The sequence below is a fragment of the Paramormyrops kingsleyae genome, chromosome 2 (assembly GCF_048594095.1).
Source record: "Paramormyrops kingsleyae isolate MSU_618 chromosome 2, PKINGS_0.4, whole genome shotgun sequence".
Classification (NCBI taxonomy): domain Eukaryota; kingdom Metazoa; phylum Chordata; class Actinopteri; order Osteoglossiformes; family Mormyridae; genus Paramormyrops; species Paramormyrops kingsleyae.
This window is the reverse complement of record NC_132798.1, coordinates 8,643,385-8,662,500: the sequence shown is the minus strand read 5'-3', so window position 1 is coordinate 8,662,500 and position 19,116 is coordinate 8,643,385. Positions and strand designations below refer to the sequence as shown.

Sequence of the window (19,116 nt, the reverse complement as noted above, 5' to 3'; positions counted from 1 at the left end):
TATAAACCACAAATTAATCTAGAAATGGGTTTATGGAACCATAACTTGTACTCAATGGCAGACATTTCACTACACTTCACAGGACCTGAGAAATGGCAGCTCAAAGAGTATTGGACTGTCTTTCAGCCCATAGCAGACTGCTCCTGTTCACAGGAAGTAACAAAATTGAAGGTTTTTCCACCATTTTTGTACTTTTAGAAGGCATTTGATATTTGGTTAAGAGAACTCTAGTTAAACTTAATTGCTTTGTCATGTTAAGGAATTAAGAGCTGTAAGAATAACGCCTGGACTTAATTTATCTTAACAAAAATACATCTGTTAAATAAACTCAGCGACTGGTTTATTAGGTACCTCTGCAAGAGCAAATCAAGGGGCTGACACTGATTACATAAAGGATGCAGACAGGATCAAGGGGTCAAATTACTGTTTAACAAGGTATTAGATCAAGGAAGACACCTGATGCAAATGATACTGAACATGATAGGTCCAGCATACCAGACAGAACCACCACCCTGGAAGTTTCCCCACACTTCAGTGGCATGAGTTTACAAAGAAGGATGTGAGGGACAAAAACAAAGCCCACAGAATGGGCAGACTTGTTAAATTAACAGGAGCATTATAAAGGCTCAGGAAAAAACAAACAATGTTCTAGATCGCTTCTCTGAATGTACATTTTGTGTTCCCTTGAAGCTTCTTGGTACTTGCTAGGTGAAGCTCAAACGGCTTCAGTGTGTCATTTACAGGGATCTTTGCGTTTGTAATATTCCTTAAGCAAACAGTAAGGCGATATACACTCTCATGCAGCATTTTCCCAACCCCCCAGTTTTGTCTTTTTTTTTTTTTTAACACTGACCCTCACAAACATTCATACATATCTGAAAACCAAACTTAAAAAGGTTAACACGTCTAAATACAGTTCAGTCCCAACCGGTCATTCTAGTATTGATTACAGAAACATGAAAGAATCTGAAGCAGGGATTCACGGGTGGTAAAGGGTTAACACGTTCCAGATACAGCCACACACCACCACTGATTAATGTGCCTTCTTTTTAACTTCTTTTAGTTACATTTCCTGATGTCGACTGATAAAATGCACTAACCCTTCTCTACTCTTTCCTGCAGGTGGTGCTATACGCAGGCTTTTGGGCCCCCATACATTTGTTACTGTTACTGAATATGAATTTATGCCTATTAGCTTTAAATGAATTACTCCTGTAGAGAAACTGCCCATTTCATAGCTAACAAAAGTTGGTCTGGCAAAAAGCCTGCATATGCTTTGGCCTGCAGCAATGAGTGGTGGCTAACCCGAAGTTAGGCCTTGGGGACAGCCAATCAGAAGATGGAGCAGGTAATCAGAGAGGCTATAAAATGAAAGGAAGATGGTGCCCATTAAATACAAGGACAGTTAAGGATCCGCAGCACAGTTGTTTTCTCCTGAGGAGTATTGGCCTGAACCAGAGCCGGCAGAATCTCCAGGACCTGGGGTTGATTGGGTTACTGAGCAGGACTAGATTGAGAGAGACATCACAAGATGGTCACACCTGGGCTGGCTTCTGCTGCGCCTCTGAAAAGTCAGTTTAAGGAGTAGAAGAAAAGCAACGTTAATCACCTGCACAAAGCCAGTACAGCTGGGTCTCCTGTGTCTAAACACAGTGAAAATCTCTTCAAAGAAGTTCTTCCAGTCATTATGATACAAACACGAAATGACTGCAGAACACAAAGCAACTCCCTTTATGATCCGTCCCATTTGTATATAATACACAAAGCCAGAGGGCAGACGTGCCAGAATTGCATCACACAGCCTTCCAAGAACAGAAGGAACCATGAAACCTCTCCACAACCATGTATGACAATTAATTTAGTTTTTTCTCTTTAGAAAAGCATGTCAAAACCTGCAGTGAGATTCTTTTAATTGGCTGGGGTAGGTGGTTTTGCAGAGGATGGTAAAAGTACCTCAGGGAACAACAAGAATTTAAAAAAGTGTGAATATCAAAGTAATGCAAGGTTTCAGCGGGAAGAATGTGAGGGATGAGGAGACTTACTATGGCAAACTAATCTTTTTCATCATCCCCATCCTCTGATCCTGATGAATCAAAAGAAGCACAGACAGGAATCGTAAGTATAACACGAGAAGCAGGAAGATCACAAGGAAGGGCAAGTACAGTAAATGCCCCAGGAAGATGTCAGCGGAAAGCTAAAATGACCCTTTCACTCCCTTAACTCGAGAAATCACGTGGTGAGTATTAATATGCGGACAGGGCATTGTGCTGTAAAAATAGTTCCATCCTTTAGTTGAGACATAAAACAGAGGCCATGACTCTGAGGTTATCAAAGGTACCTGGGCATCTTCTGAAAGAGTAGGGGTGGTACCCCGATGCCCTGGCTAAAATTGCCCTATTCATCCCCTGTATCTAACTGGTGAATTGTCTCCTGCTCCTTCACCACCGTAGCTGCTGTGTGGTGAGCGTACTGGTGCAGAATGGCTGCTGTAGCGTCATCCAGGTGGGGGCTACACAGTGGTGGTGGTTCAAGTGGCTCCTCATTGCTTCTGTGAAGCACTTTGGGTATTTTGAAAAGCACTATATAAATAGTGCATGCAGGCATGTATGTAACAATTAATTAATTAATTCATTCATTCATTCATTCATTCATTCATTGCGATTCCCTGACAAAACCTAACACACAAATGTGTCTGAGCCTGCAGATCAGCAGCAGATCCATTAACCTGTACAGACCCATTAACGGTTGTGTCATTAGCCACTTTTGCTTTTTGGACGTTTTTAATATCTTCGCTCACTGATTCCATCATATCCCCTCTAATTATATACTCCATGGATTCGACGCAGCGTTAAATATCATCCTCGCATTCATAAACCCTGACTTTAAAATGCAACGTACTCATTTGAGTTTCACCTTTAAGTGATATTCTCATCCCAATCGTTTTCCATCATTATCACCATTTTGGATCCTGCCTAGTGATTCATTTTTAACGTTTACTTGCACAGCTATTAATGAAACTATAATCGCCCCTAACCGAATCACTGGTCACGCTGAAATATTAAACCACCCTTCCTGGTATTTTAATATACTTAAAGTATGCCTTTGGTATTTAATATAAATATGCTTTATAAATACTATAGCAAAGACCAGATGAACTGCATTTAGTTTGGTAGCTAAGCTAGTAAAACACTTCAGAAGGTTTAATTTGGTTGGACAACATGCCCAGATTGTTACCTTTGTCTTCTTTGATTGGTGAAGAGCTCAGGCTCCTGCGTTCTGAGTCTTCCTCCATCTCTTGTGATTGGTCTGAGGATGGAGACAAAGACCCACTGATTCAGCTACCAACCAATTACATGCCACAAGTCATACTTTATTCAAATATTTTGTCATGTGCTCTTAATACATATGGTTTAAATACATCAGAATCCCAAGAGAAGAATCCCTTCTCTTGGAGAGCTAAAACACATTGGTTCAAAATTCCAGCAGATATTTTGACATTTTTAAACTTTTATCCTTTGGCACCTTCATACAATTAATAATTTAAATTGATTAGGGCAGTGTTTCCCAACCCGGTCCTCAGGGACCCACAGACAGTACACGTTTTTGCTCCCGAGTTGCCTGCCACAGTCCATATTTTTGCTCCCTCCAAGTTGCCTGCCAGGTAGTGCACGTTCTGCCCCCTCCCAGCTCCCAGTAACATGGACTGTCTGCAGTGCCCTGAGGACCCGACTGGGATAAACAAGTTTTATGATTATGGTTTCATGCCTTCTATTCACACTGTGGTGTTACATCATACCTTCCGGGCATTTCTGTTTGCGCTGAACTTCTTTACAGTACTCCTCTAACTCCTGGTCTGTCAGTCTGTTGAAGGGATTCGGACCAGTCTTGTTGATTATGACTTTTGGCTGGTACTCCTTCTCAATGATGGCTTTGGAGGCGGTCACTAGCTCCCCCTGTTGGTGAAAAAAGTACAAGTTTTTTTTTAATGCCTTCATGTATATGCACAAAAAATAAATGCAGAATTTTTAGCCTACAGCCACAAGTCTGAAGAGTATCTTGTCAGGGGGGCTTCAATTTGTCTTGTAGTAACAACGGTAATCCAGAAAGTCCAGAACTCCGCATGACTTCCAAAGCAGTTTAAAGGCACAGTAACCTTTTTATACCACCATGCCATAATATGAGATAAAAAAGGTAATTTCTCTAAGAATGTTCAGGTCAAATGTCGACTCAGTACAATTCACACTTGAAGACCCCATAACTGCACATAAGGCAAAGTAAATCTTGAACTGCATGCAGAGGACAAAGCTAGCAAAAGCTGAAAGAGCAATGTGCTACAACTGTACATATGGACTGCCGAGTTTACACAAGGAGAGCACCATCCTTTGCCTTCCCATAAAAAAGTGGACTCATTTCAATCACTGGAAGTTTTTAGTGGCAATAATGCAGAAAAAATGAGAGACAAGGTTCATAAAACATGCCAAAAAAGCAAGTTAACTTTTAAAGTTAATTTCAGTTCATTACACATTTAGTCATGTTGATCTACTATAGAATGTATAGACTAAGTATGCATTGATCTATGCAATATATATTCTGGAGCCAGCTGATAATGATGCATAAAATTTGTTACAAGAGCATCTGGTGACCAGGCAGGCATAATCCTATGGAATATGAATGCTCGATGGCACGGTAGCTTAACCTGAATTAATGCATCGCACACATATCAGAATATGTAGGAACCACATTTACATTTTTTGCAGCGAAAAAAAAAAAATATTCTTGGAATCTTGAAAAATATAAAAACTTCAAATATCAGCCATACTTAACTGAAAAGGAAAAGCAAAAACGATGCATATTCTAAGCTCAATGTCAAATATCCAACCAATGTGGAGGAGAAAAAAGAAAATTAACTATTTTGTTATAAATGTGCTTCGGATACCCACAGGGAATGAATGTTCCACTATAGAAAAGCCATATTAATAGCACACTCATCTAGGTACAATACAAGGACACTTACTTATAGTGTTTTATTATTAAGTGCTCCAAATTATGTAGCTCAGAGGAAATTGTGGAATCTAGTGGAATCTAATAAAATGTGTAACTAAATCAAGGTGATATCTTCTAGCTACCTGAAAGTTACACTGAGTCTAAAAACTAATATTTAACAGTCAGATTAAGTTAGACCCTTCAATTTTATGACATCGCGCACATCACAGAAAAACCCCGGTAACTATTACAAGAGCAGTTCTCAGTTGTCTGGTGGGAAACATTATGGATGTATGACATAGTCATCATTCCAGAGCTGGTTTTCCAGTCCAAACCTGCCTGGTTTTACCGGCTTGACAATTCTGAAGCTCTCTGCTGATAGAAATCCCCAGCTAGCAAACCGAAAGCTCCCATCGGTTTGGTCTGAATCGTACAGCTAAGCTATTTCACTGTATCCTGTGAAGCACATCTGAGAGTTAACCAAGGCCTAGATCCACACCTGCTGTTTCAGACCCACAAACAACTGCAGCTGCCGAGATCCTCAAAAGAGTAGGAAACTGTCTTAAATCATACTGCATGCGCAATTCACATTTAACAGCTTTCCATATTAAGAATATAAGAACCTTACAAACGAGAGGAGACCATTTGGCCCATCAAGCTCGTTTGGGGAGAACTTAACTAATAGCTCAAAGTTGATAAAATCTTATCCAGCTCTGATTTAAAGGAACCCAGGGTTTTAGCTTGCGCTACACTAGCAGGAAGACTATTCCATACTCTAACTACACGCTGTGTAAAGAAGTGTTTTCTCAAATTCAGTTTAAAATGTTCTCCCACTAATTTCCACCTATGGCCACGAGTTCCAGTATTTAAACGAATATTGAAGTACCCATTTGGCTGAACAGCATCCAGACCTGTTAGAATAGACCTGTTAATAAAGGTGTCACATTTCTGAAGACTTACTTACAGCGTGTAATTATTCATAAGAATTACACACTGTAAGTAAGTCTTCAGAAATGTGACACCTTTATTAACAGGTTTTTATAAACTGGGATTTTTATAAACTGATCTATCTGTTAGCCCTTTTGAAGTGCAGGCTCACAGTTATAAATGCCATGTTCTGCACAATGTCCAATGATTCCCCAGTATCAAAACAGCATATTGCCTTAGAAGTTCCATGAAAACTGCGCTAAGCCCAGTGTGATTTAATGAATTACATAGCTAACGGCACCATAATATCAGTTTGGTCTACATCACACAGCTGGGTATTAAATACAGCGGGGTGGGGGGGGGGAGAATTGACTAGTGGACCTGTCCTGGGTTACATGGACAAAGCAGAGCGAGGTGATGGCAGCATGTACCTTTCTATCAGCCCTAGCAGGGACGCGGACGTGCTCTGAGAGATTGAGCCCATCGAGCGTGTCCGTACAGTCTGACAGGGGGGCGTCCTGCAACAGTAAACGGGGAGAACGGCACACAATCCCACCCCTGCTGTCAGTAAAAACCTCCACATCTACCAAGGACACGTGCAGGTGGCGAGGCGTGTCACGGAGGGGTGGGTGGGCACGGGGCCCCGGCGACGCTCACGCGGACCTTGGTGTACAGCCACGCGCCACACGGACGCACGTGCTCACACAGACACACGCGTGATCCACTCACCACACAGACCCTGGTGTACAGCCACACGCCACACGGACACACACAGACACACGCGTGATCCACTCGCCACAGATCCTGGTGTACAGCCACACGCCACACGGACACATGTGCACACACAGACACACGCGTGACCCACTCGCCACACAGACCCTGGTGTACAGCCACACGCCACACGGACACACGTGCACACACAGACACATGCGTGATCCACTCACCACACAGACCTTGGTGTACAGCCACACGCCACAAGGACACATGTGCACACACAGACACACGCGTGATCCACTCGCCACACAGACCCTGGTGTACAGCCACACGCCACACGGACACACACACACACAAACAGGGACACGTGGACATGGATATAGAGCCACTCGCATACAGATGCACAGACACAAAGACACACACACAGTCATAAAGACACACACACGGACGCACGTACACAGACACGGAGCACGGCCTGCGCTCATGCAGATTTGGGCATACAGCCAGTCGCCACACAAACACACAAATGCTCACGGCATGCAAAGGGAAGCAAAAACGGACAACAAACAAAAATGGGATGGTCCTGTCATGCAAAAGAAAAATTTAGAATAAAACTCAAATGTTACTAGTCAAACATCCAGAGAGGTGCAACATCTCAGTTGGAGTGGATAAACACAGCACAGACAGGAAATATTTTGAGACATCATTATAACATTCCGAAGAGTGAGTTTAACAAATAAGTAGAATGGGAGCCTTTTGGCAGGGCATAAGAAGTCTATCTGCCACCTATCCATCTATACAAGTCTGCATTCTGTGACCTCGGAACTCACAGAACTTCGAAAACTCCAACTTTGTTCACAAGGAGAACCCGATAGACAGAAACACAAGCAGATCCTTCCCCGAAAGTTTGACTAGTACTGAACGCAGTGGTTGTTGGTCTGTGATTTGGAGCCATGTCATGCCAGACCAAACATGGGCACCCCCACTGAGCTCAAGCGACGGCGATCAAGCATGAAATGCAGTGAGCAAAACCTTTTACCCGCTGAGGGACACAGTGTGCGGACACCTCGGCCTCGGCCACTCACCTGCCAGATAGTACCTCTCTGTGGTCAAAGAACAACACCACAGTTACTCATCAGGATGGATCTGCATCCGCAGGTGACAAACTGTGCACCAAATGGAATGAGGAAGCTGGGAGGCAGTCGGACTCACCTGTCCAAAGCTGTGGTCCATCAAAGGCCCGGAGAGGACCTGGGACTGGGGTCCAGCCGTTTTGATGTCTTGTAGGTTTTGCTCACGGATCTGTGCAGGAGAACAAAGGAAGATTTGGCTGCGAGCATCTAAAACCAGAAAAAGTCATTTAAAAGTAGTAGTAGCAGTGTTAGTATTAGTAGTAATAGTGGCGGTAGTTATAGTAGTGGTGTTTCTAAGAGCTGCTTAAATAATGTCATGTCACGTTAAAATTAACCAAGAAAAAAATTAAATAAATAAAAGTAGAATCCATAAAACACCCCGAATAGCCTGTCTGCAGTGCCTAAGGACTACTGGGCATGCAGAGGTGGGAATTTCAGGACCAGCAAGTAAAAATCCAGACCAACATTTGGTGTCAACCAATCAGTTGAACACTATTTGAATGTGACTCTCTGGTTGGCTGAAACAAAATCTACGGTGTCTACCACTGTAGGTATGATATACTAATGAGTAGATGAGAGCACAGACCACCGTGCTGTGCTCCTTGTGGGCTATACCACACCTTGTTCCTCATCTCCAGCACCTCCTTCGGGTCTGTATTCAGGGGGACAAACTGATTGGACACAGCAGGAGGCCGAGCACCTTCCTCCTTTGACCACTATCAAAAAATAAACAAGATTCAAAATGTTCATACAATGTTAACAGAAGGCAAAATTCAAGTGGTTTCTATTTTTATAATTAAAAGGGTTGCAAGTACTCCGATTAATTAATTAAGGTAATGTAAGTAACTAAACCAAACCTAAGCACAGCATTAAAAAACACACACAAACCCCCAGAAGGCTGAGGGGGAGTGATGGCAAATTCATACTTCGCTTTTCCATGTACGCTTCCCTGCGCTTTAAGGCTGCGGACGGACATCTGTGGGGCAGCTTGTGTTCACACTACATTTGGCTGCAGACGCGGACGGCCGCATACAGCAGTGATACTCCACCAGACCAGGAGAGGGCAGATGTATTTGCAACAAACACAAATTCAACCAGTGTAGTGAAACGGGTAAACTTTTATCAACAGTTTTAAGGTTATTAGTCTATAGCGCTGCTTTTTAAAATACCGTGTATGTTGGTATAATGAATGAATAGTATGAAAAATTAAATACTTGAATACCTCCAACCTTTCCCATACCGCTGCTCAGCATAACTACTACGACTATTCTTCTTCTGCTCTTTTGTTGTTGACCACTGATCTGTGAAAGTCAGTGCTGCCACCTACTGAATATACCTAATCAATTATCTTGCACATGTGCGGTTGACACACACAGAGCCGCAAGATTTCTGCTAGACATAAAAATCTGGGCTACAGACGCAACAACCACTGCAGCCAACCCCTGATGATGAAATTTATTACATGTCCCCTTGGCTACAACCGAAAGCGCACATGAAAAAGTAAAGTTGGTAGCCCATAAAGTAGAACACAGACAAGAACAGCACACAGGTACAGTGTTCAGCTGATCCACCGGAACATGTTGATGACTGTTTTCATTAATCCCTTTTCACATTCAAAACAGGAACCTGCACCAGCTAATGGAAACACTGCTTATGTCCAGTGACCACATTAAAGTAGGTGTAGTCATATTTTCATTATTATGATGTGAAAGATAATACTGGCAAAATCCAAAAACAGGAAAGGGTGGTGTTCAGGGGTGATTCCAGGATTTTTTTAAGGGTGGGGGGGAGAGGAGAGCTTAAGAGGAGCAATATTCATACAGCGGAGGCAATTTTATTATTAGCCAATGATACGTTTTGAATTGGTGAGTGATAGGTGAGGGTGAACTCTGGGGGCCAATCAGCTTTCAGTTGGTGACAGTACCTCCTGTGGCCCCGCCCCTGTATATGCTACTGGTGGTATTAAAGGCCTAGATAAAACACCACAGAAAGACTAGCAGAATGTTTTGTTAAAGGAACAAAGAGACAAGCAACTGAATCTATGAAAGAAAAATAAAAAAACAGCGAAATAAACGTGAGCAAACATCTAATAGCAGAGAGTGTGAAGAGAGGAAATATACAGACCAGGCAGGTGGTCATGCAGCTGGGCACGCAGACTCCAGATGAGAGAGACCTGAGCAAGGGCTTCACATGGCCGCGCGTGACGTTGTTCCACACCCGGGAACCGGGGCCACCGTCAGAGGAGCCCGCGCTGAGCCGCCGTGACGCCCCGCCGATTCTGGGCAGGGAGCGGGTACCGGGGCCGTTGATCTCGCTGTAGGAGCGACCAGTGAGGGCCAGGGGCATGTCAACGCTGCTGTTCTTCTTACTCTTGGCGCACAGGGCTGGACAGCGATACGGATATCCTGTTCTGTACCCCTTGGTAAATACAAGGAAAGGCATTGCAGTGCACTGCAAGAGCAAGTCTCTCTGTGGGCCCCGTGCAGTTTTCATTTTATCCAAATTTGAGGTTCGGGGCTTTAGAGAGATCCAAGTCACTCGTCCTTCAAAAAGTTTTTAGGCTAATTTTGCTACTTTAATGTGGGCCTAATTAAAGCAGTAAATCCCCACTGGAAGAACCAAAATTACTCTCTCCACATCAGCTAGGTAGTGGTCTGTTTTAAAGCAGGAAACTGGCATCTATGAACAACTTAAATTACTCTAAATTTATTACCACTGGAAGTCTGGATTCACATCTATTTGCGGCACATGGGCAGGGCGGGATTGTTTCTTCTGGAGCCCTGCTCAAAGAGCCACTTCAAGTGTAGTGACTGTCTGTGGTCAACAGGGGGGTCCCTCACAAATGCATGGTTTGAGTGAAGGGTGAACACCACCACTGCACATGGGTAGGAACTCCTGAGAGTGTTGGCAGTGGGCGGGGTTTGGCGGCTCATACCAAGTTGTCCAGCATCCTCATGAAAGCCTCAAACTGCTGCTCCCCGACCTGCCAGCGCGGCTGGTCGCCCTCGGCCTCCTCATCGCCCGACTCTGAACTCTGCCGTTTGGCTTTGTACTTCTCTGGGTCCAGAGTGACCAGGTTATCGGGGCCCCCAGCACCGGCCAAGGTACGAACCTGGAACCAGAAAAAGGGTCACAATGCAACCACCAGAAAACTGGTGGCAGACGAGGTTTGCTATAGATCCCGGTACAAGTTCCTACCCAATAATTCAGCTGGCAAGGACTTCCTGATCGGTCACTTGAGAATCAGACTTCATTAAGTCCCATTTAACTGATGGATATTTACAAAGTCAGCTTTCAAATTGCTGCAAATCTAAATGCTCCATCCGCTCACATTAAAAATTGCTTTTACACTCTATAACCCGGTTGCTAAAGGTAACTAAGCATAATGCCAGCTTATTGTCCTTGCAAAACAATTGATTCTGAAGATATTCCGCTCAAACGATCTATAGGAGAGTCTTATTGACCATCTTATTGAGCGACCATGTCATGTACAGCACTTAACGGCACACAGGGGCATGGGGATTGGAAGAGACTTTAAATCCTACTTCAAATCCAACGGAACACTGGTGCTCAGATCGTCTGCTTCGCTACCTGAATCTCACAAGCAGTAGCGAGGTTGTGAATGTAGTGGAAAGCTTCCTCCACCGTCTCCCCAATCGACAGCAGGCCATGATTCCGCAGTATGAGCACCTGAAAGACAGGAGTGTTTACCGTTCCCTGTTTTTCTCCCCAGAAATGCAGAAAAACCCGCCCGCTGACCCACTCAAACACCCTTCATACTTTTTTCTTGGGACCTAAGCTGTTCTGTATAGCCAGGGTCATCTCCTTATCCACCAGGATGCCATGATAGTCATGATAGGCCACCTCACCCAGGGAGAGGGCCTCCGGTGAGATGGGGAGGAGGCCGAACTTCATGGCTGATACCTTGGAGGGGGCACAGAGAGAGCCCAGTGAAAACATGCAGCACTAATCATGCATTGATTAAAATAATAATTACTAAAAACCTCATTTGTAAGAGGCCAAATCACATCTGTTGAGACATATGGGCTCATTTGCTCAATATCTAAAATTTCATTTGCTAGGTTTTAAACTTGCAGCTTGACACAAAGGACCAAATGTACTGACTCAAACAGAAAATATTCCGGTAGAGAATAAGAGTCTCCATCCTAGAGGCAGACACAGCGACAGGGAGTGGAGGTCGTTACCGCGGCGCCAGCTGCTGTGTGGATGTGGACAATGCACTTGACGTCAGGCCGGGCCGCATAGATGGCCGAGTGAAGGGTGAATCCAGCTTGGTTCACGCCGAGGTTAGTACTCCCTCTGTCTACAATCTCACCCTGCATGTCAACTTTCACCTGCAATGAAACACAATCTGCTCTACCCGCTATGTTAAACTGCAACGACGGGCTGAAATATTACGATAGAAATCTAAAATCCATGCTGGACAAACACTACTCCAGACTCACAAACTCTAGAATTTTTGCTCTCCTCTGCTTAACCTACACTGCAAAAATATCCATTTATTCCACAGCCCAAATAGATAAAAATAACTGTGTCAGGTTTTAGCCACTGACTTAGCAATAAGACTCCATTCCGCATTACTAGGCTAAATTTGTCAAGGGACGACCTTACCAGGCTGGAGGCTGTGACCTCACTGTACAGAAGTCCAAAGGGGGCAACCAGGAAATGTTCCTGCTCAGAACTGAGTCGCACCTACAACACACACAAAACCATCGTTAAACTGGGCATTGCCGCCATATGGACGTCAGGCTTGAACAAGGCAGTAATTTGCAGTCTATAATCCCTGCAAACAGTACATACAAATGGAAATTATCATTGAACAGAGACCAAAGAATCTTCATTTCAAACAAACAAGCAGATTGTTTTTTCAAGAGGGAAACTGGCTTGATGTAATGTTGTACCATATGTGTATAATTTATGGGCAATTTCAGCACAGATAGAAACCAACTGTTGAATTCAATGTGCTCCACCACGCAACTGTGCCAGTTTAAACACACTGTGGACATGACATGGTTCATAAAAGCTCTATTGCCAGCCTGATCTTAAAGTTCACAGATTATTTCAAAGCTTGTTTATTCATGACAGCAACGACCATCCTATCAAGTTACAACCAAACTTCCAGTTACTCAAGGGCTACAGGATTACATCATAGTCAATGTTTGTATACTGGTGGTGTATGTGACATTGAGAATCATCCATCCATCCATCTTTTGATTCGCTTATCCCAGTCTGAAGTACAAGGGGGCCTGGAGACCATCTCAGGCAGCACAGGGCACATGGCTGGGGCACACAGTTTATGGGATGCCAGGACATTTAGATATATCACACATTTCAGGCCCTTAAATGTCTACAGAAGTATGCAGCTGTGGAGTGTATTGAGTAGGGCTGCACAATATCAAGATGCGATATAATGATCAAGATGCGATATAAATGATTATTTGGTGTCTGCAAAATACTCATCAGGGCTTTAGATGACGGGAGTAAACGTTTGTCCGGATGCCAGCCTTTCAGTACTATGCAAACATTTATTACAACCACAGTTTCATAAGCAGATTAGTAGTATGCCTAAATTATTAATGAGATGCGTACTGTGACTCCGAAAAGTATATGTATACATTTGGTGCATTCTTAAGTTTATTAAATTCGGTTAGCGGAGAACTCCACATGCTACCGGTTTGATAAATGATGGAAGCGATTAGCACTGAAGTGGTGGTGAGGAAAGGGGCAGCTGAGCAGCCACAATGTATTTTGAAAGTGGAGATGTCTTTTTACCCTGTTTATCCACATCAGTGATGTGGCAGAACTTTTTTAGTTTAAAGTCCGATACGTTTATTAAAACATAAGGATACGCTGAATTTTTGGACATCACAATAGGCCTCTCATTAAGATTTTACGCATACTACTAATCTGCTGACCAAATTGTGGGTGTAAGTAAATGTCCATATAGTAACAAAAAGCTGGAGTCTGGACAAATGTTTCCGCCTATCATCTAAAGCAGCGTTTCCCAATCCAGTCCTCAGGAACTTTCATCCCGGAGTTGGGAGGGAGCAAAAATGTGGACTGTCTGGCAGGGAGCTCAGAGGTAGCAAAAACATGGACCAACTGTGGGTTCCTTAGGACTAGATTGGGAAACACTGATATAAAGCCACGGTATCTATTACCGTGTACCATATCATCGTGATGTGATATTGTGCAGCCCTAGTACTGAGCCACAAAAGTACATATGAAATTGCACAGGATGAGGACGGACCACAGATGTCTGATGGTCAGCTTACAGTCAGGTGGTTATAGATGAGCTGGGACCAGCCGAAGAGATCTGCCAGTCGGTACAGAGCGGCCAGCTTGGAGCGCATGAGCTTCTCGCCCTTTTCATAAGCCACAGAGGCAGAGCCACGGAGGTCGTTCACGGGGATAACCATCCCCAGGCCTGCAGAAACAAGCCATGACGAAAATGAAGGGGATAGAAACAGCGTGAATCATCAGAAATGAGAGCCCTCTAAGGAACACAGACAAGCTCAGCCATGCCATCGTCTAATTACAAAGGGCACCGTGTGGTGCTATATCTACTGTATTATTATCACCCAGTGCCCTAGAGGGCAGCTACGAGCAGGGCGCATTTGCGGTAGGTGCGGGCAGATGGAGATGCTCACTCATGTTGATTGTGGCCATGCCCCCCCGGGGGATCATAGGGTACACAGTTGGCATGCTGGTGGTCAAGAAATCTGCCATTTGCTGCAAGGCCAGCAGGTTGGTGGCATCCTTCCCTTTGTTCAGCTGATCCTGAATCAGTGACTCCAGCTCTTCACAGAAGGCCTGAAACAGAAGATCAACCTTGTTCATAAAAGGACCCGTTTACTTCCTGTTTACATTAAGCAATGCGATTTCACAAGTCCTTTGTGTTACATCAGAAGGAAGTGAGGAACACAGTTACCATAAGGAATTTCGAACGTATAAAGCACTGTGGTATTTAGAGATCTGCCATTCAGTATTAAAAATTGTCGAGAATTAACTTTAAAAGCCTTTCATGCCATGCTAAATTAATTAACTAATTCTATAATTCTTATGATTTATTAGACATAAATGTGGCTTTTAAACCATGCAATGCTAAGACTGATTTAGTTTGCTATCAGCACCCTACAAAACTATGTAACAATTAGCTATTCTGCAGTATGGAACTGAGAGTGACTCATGGACTGGAACAACACACGCGGATCAGAGACTCACCGGGCTCTGCAGGATCATGGAGACCCTCTTTCTCTGCTCCATCATGTTGAAGTCCTGCCGGAGGTTGTGGAACAGGTTCCCCCCCGGACTGCCCACCACGCGGTCGAAGTGGGGGACGGAGGTCGGGGGTGCAGTGACCACCGCAGGGCCTGAGCCGCCATCCATCGTGGACACGTGCCTCGCCTTCTGGGGAACATTGAATAAAGGGTAAGATTCAGGGTGTTTGCTTAAAGAGAATTTACGCGGGTGCTGAGACATCACTCCACCAGCCGCCTGCTGAAAAATACACGCCAAGAGGAACATGTGTGATAAAAGACCCTATTTAGGGGGGGCTTCAGCCACCCTATTTTTTTTCTCTCAGTCCCCCTGAAAAATAATTTTTCCAAAATCCATTAAGTGTTTTGTCCCGTATTTCCATAAACATGTCATACAAATGTTATTGTTTGCGACCCAACCCCCATACACCCTGTAACCCTTCAGGTTGAATCTGGTCCCCCCTAAAAGAAAAAATCCTGGGTTCGCCCCTAGAGAGGAACCATGGTCAATATTGCTCTGGGTGTCACAAACTCAGCAGATCTTAATTCCTTTTTCCAAGAAGAATATCTAATGGAAGGGCGTTAGCACATCTATTGTTTGGATATGGGGGGTGGGGGGGTGGGCGATTGTTCGTAAGTGCATTAAGAGATAATGGACTGACTGCATGTTAAAACCTGAATGGAGAAACATCAGCCGAGCCGCGCTGGCTGGAGATCCTGAGAGCTCCAGAATCGCCCGGAGACTGACTCAGCTCTGTTCTCCCTGCCGGCCACCTTCCAAAGACCTCGCTGAACACATTTACACTGTACAGGCAGTGCTTATGTCAAAACCATCCACAGAACAGTCCTTTAAGCAGACTAACTCAACTGTCGCCCACAGGAAGCATTCCGATGAGAATTACAGTTTTGACATTAGCCTGTCAGTTATTTGAGCAAGATACGATTTTGAGACAACTTCAGTGTGCTGTTGCGAACCTGCTGTGGATCGTCAGCCAGTCATGAGACAAAAAAAAAAAAAGTTAAAACTCTTGCAGAAGCAGTTTCAGCACCGAGGGGTTGGATCTCTTAAGGCATGTCCATACAGTATCTCAGACCATAGCTGGAATTCTCAGATAACATTATCACAGGATTCGAGACCCAACTGGTATGGAGTGAATGTGCTGTAATAGATTAAATCAGTGTCACTGGGCGTAAGCTACAGGATTTAAACCCAATGAACAAATGCGAGCTTCCCTCCAGACAACACATAGGCCTTCTGTTGCCAAGTGGACATAACGGATGATTCTCTGTCACAAATCCAGCTCCCCGATAAAAATAATGTAACAGAGTGAAGGATCACTAAGACTGAAGAACCATTGGGGATTTGGCTATTTAATTTTAATGAACAAGCATCAATAATGCTGTGTTTTACAGTGTTATTCCCAGTCAAAGGGATTAAAGGAAACCATGAAGAAACCACATAAGTACCAGGGAGTTTAAGTTCTTACGGTCTTTAACTGTTATAGTTTACTTCTAAATCAGGGGTTCTGAACCCAGGGTTCACAAACTTAGATGGAGAAAAAAATACATCTATATTCACTAACCTCTAACTGAAATTTCAGAGAGAAGAAGTCCATAGACTACCTCTATAAAATCAAAACATGGCTATAAATTGTGTGAATAATTTTCTATATTTGTATAAAATGTGACAACAATCGGAATCTGTCAAATATTTCATCCATGCAAATTTTTTAACTTTTTAAATATTTCATTCAACAAATGCATTTAACTGATTTCATCTTAAATATGGATTTTCAATACTACACAATTTACTACATTTAACAGGACGAACAACGCCCAGACACACCCACAACCTTTACTTCAAAAGAACCCACCACCCACTTTCTAAAAGAACACAAAAGATCGAAACATGTCCTTCTTAGAAGTACATGGTACTATTGATAAGAATAACAATAATCTGATTTATTTCAGTGTTGATCTCAAAAGCCCATCTCCATTAAAACATGAGTCAAATTAAACTCGGAAAGTACCGCATAAGCGGCTCCCCCGTATTGTCGGTGTAGCCGTTCACCGCCATACTAATATACACACGTTCATTATCACATGCATGAAAGACTAAGAATTAACCTATACGGCTGCAACCTTCAGTCAAGATCCTCTAATCGATGCAGTGTGACAGCAGTCGCTTTCAAAAACATATGCACTTTGTTCAGCTGGATGGGCATTGTGTGTATTTAAGGAGGCCTTGCAACCAAATGCGGATTCCTATATCCAGGGCAATGCCGTCTAGCTGTCACTACAATAAAATAAATCTTGCAAAAGATCGCTTTTTTTTCTCCATATGCAAACCGGTCGTGCCCATTTTGTCCAAATACGCTTGACCCCACCCGAAAGGGGATGACATTCATCCATCCTAAAACAAATGCAGTATATGAAAATATAATAGTATCCACCTAGCCGCCTAGCTGCAATGACAGAACATACTTTGTCCAACTACCAAGCGTAAGATATCACTAAGAATCGGCCGGCAATACAATAGTATTCCTGACGCCTGAAAACAATACTCTACTTTTATATAATTACATAATGGACATAATATCCGCCTGAAGCAAAACAGAACTTGCCAGTAATAATACTATAAAAAAACAACCGCGATAGCAAATGCAAGTATTGTGGCTTTTCTCACAAAAGGTTACAGCCCTTATAAACAATAAAGCATTCCTCTATAGCTGGCTAGCTTTGTATGTCCATGAGTAGAACATAAAAATATAAACCATAAAAAAAATCAAAATGGATTTTATGAGCCTACTAGCCGCGCATATATGTAATCACAGGTTGGACAAACAGGATACATTCTGCTGATATACAGCTACGACAGCAACTTCATAAAAACGAGCATGGAACAGTTTCATAATAACACGCATCGTATTTATTACATACGTGTTATGCTGATGGAGGACCGGCGCTCACCAGCTCACGGTGCCCGGCGAACTTCCCGCAGCTCTCCGCCGACGCTGCGATCGGGTATCTCTGAGGGCTTCGCTCTGCCCCTTACCAGCCCTGCGTCTCTCCGCCCCTCTCCACCACGCCGGGATGAAACCTCACTAGGTGTGGCTGCAGTGAGGGCTTCAGCAGCGGCATACATTATTGGTTATCCTCGGATCCCTACGTCGGCATGCGAGCAACTAAGATGCTGGTTGGGCTCTTCTCGCTGAAGGCTGCATGAAGAAAACAGTATTACACCTGTACGCGTCTTCCTTAAATGTATTATTTTGCACAAAGAACAATATAAAAGAAAAGAAAAGAAAAAAAAAAAACGAAAACCGGCTTGTGCAGTTATAATGCCTGGCATGCATTGCATTAGTCATGTGCCCTGTATCGAAAGATTCATTTTCTGCCTTAGTGGAAAAGCAGCCTAGTATAGTTGGCGCGAATGACCATTTTGATGTAGCTAAGCTTCACACCAGAGCCATATATATATGTATCTCTAAACATTGCATAATTCTCATTTAAATTACAAAAGAGTGCATCAGACTTTTTTCTTGACAATTTATTGCTTCGATTGCAGTCCTCTGCTCTGTGTGTCTGAAGTTCGCTTGTTAACATTGGTTTCCTCCTACGTTTCAAAGCTGGACTGGTGTCAAACTGTCCTTAGTGTGAGAGTATATCCTGTAATAAAAAGTCTGGTTTAGCCAAGTATTCTCTACCGTTTACACTGCAGTCCCCTAACCCCTAGTAATTTAGTCTGAAGTGGTCAGATAAACTTAATTCCCTTTAGAAATTCAGTACATCAACAATTCTATTAAAGTTACTATAGCTTAGTAAACAGGATTCATATATATCCAATAATACACTGTTTGATTTCACTAATAGGCCAGCATGCTTGTTCATACCTCCAGGGTTGGGGGTCTCAGTCGCACTCTACAATTTGCATTTTGTCCTAATGTTGATATGAATTTTCTCTGTGTACTTTGGTTTTCTTTGACATTCCAAAAACATGCAATTAGGTGAACTGGTGCCGGTGGTGAGTGAGTGTTTTCCTTGTGACAGACCGGCACCCTGATGGGATAGGCTGCAGG

General features: G+C 43.4%; 1 protein-coding gene across 6 annotated transcripts; it reads right to left on the bottom strand.

Annotated features, from left to right (window-relative positions):
• Positions 1–323: 323 nt before the first annotated feature.
• LOC111838775 (alpha-adducin-like) lies at positions 324–18,266 on the bottom strand. 6 transcript variants are annotated; one of them, XM_023802100.2, is made up of 18 exons: positions 17,978–18,266; positions 15,003–15,188; positions 14,429–14,591; positions 14,054–14,205; positions 12,390–12,470; positions 11,963–12,112; positions 11,538–11,681; positions 11,349–11,447; positions 10,693–10,869; positions 9,882–10,175; positions 8,378–8,473; positions 7,837–7,926; positions 7,710–7,727; positions 6,342–6,428; positions 3,797–3,953; positions 3,235–3,306; positions 2,043–2,083; positions 324–1,564 (listed from the first exon to the last, which is right to left on the bottom strand). In XM_023802100.2, exons 2-17 carry the CDS (start codon positions 15,165–15,167, stop codon positions 2,052–2,054), a joined length of 1,977 nt encoding a protein of 658 aa, XP_023657868.2. In that variant the 5' UTR covers positions 15,168–15,188; positions 17,978–18,266; the 3' UTR covers positions 324–1,564; positions 2,043–2,051. The 6 variants fall into 6 exon arrangements, with proteins under 6 accessions (XP_023657868.2, XP_023657852.2, XP_023657859.2 ...); XM_023802084.2 differs by having other exon boundaries at positions 15,003–15,185; XM_023802091.2 differs by having other exon boundaries at positions 18,008–18,266.
• Positions 18,267–19,116: the final 850 nt, after the last annotated feature.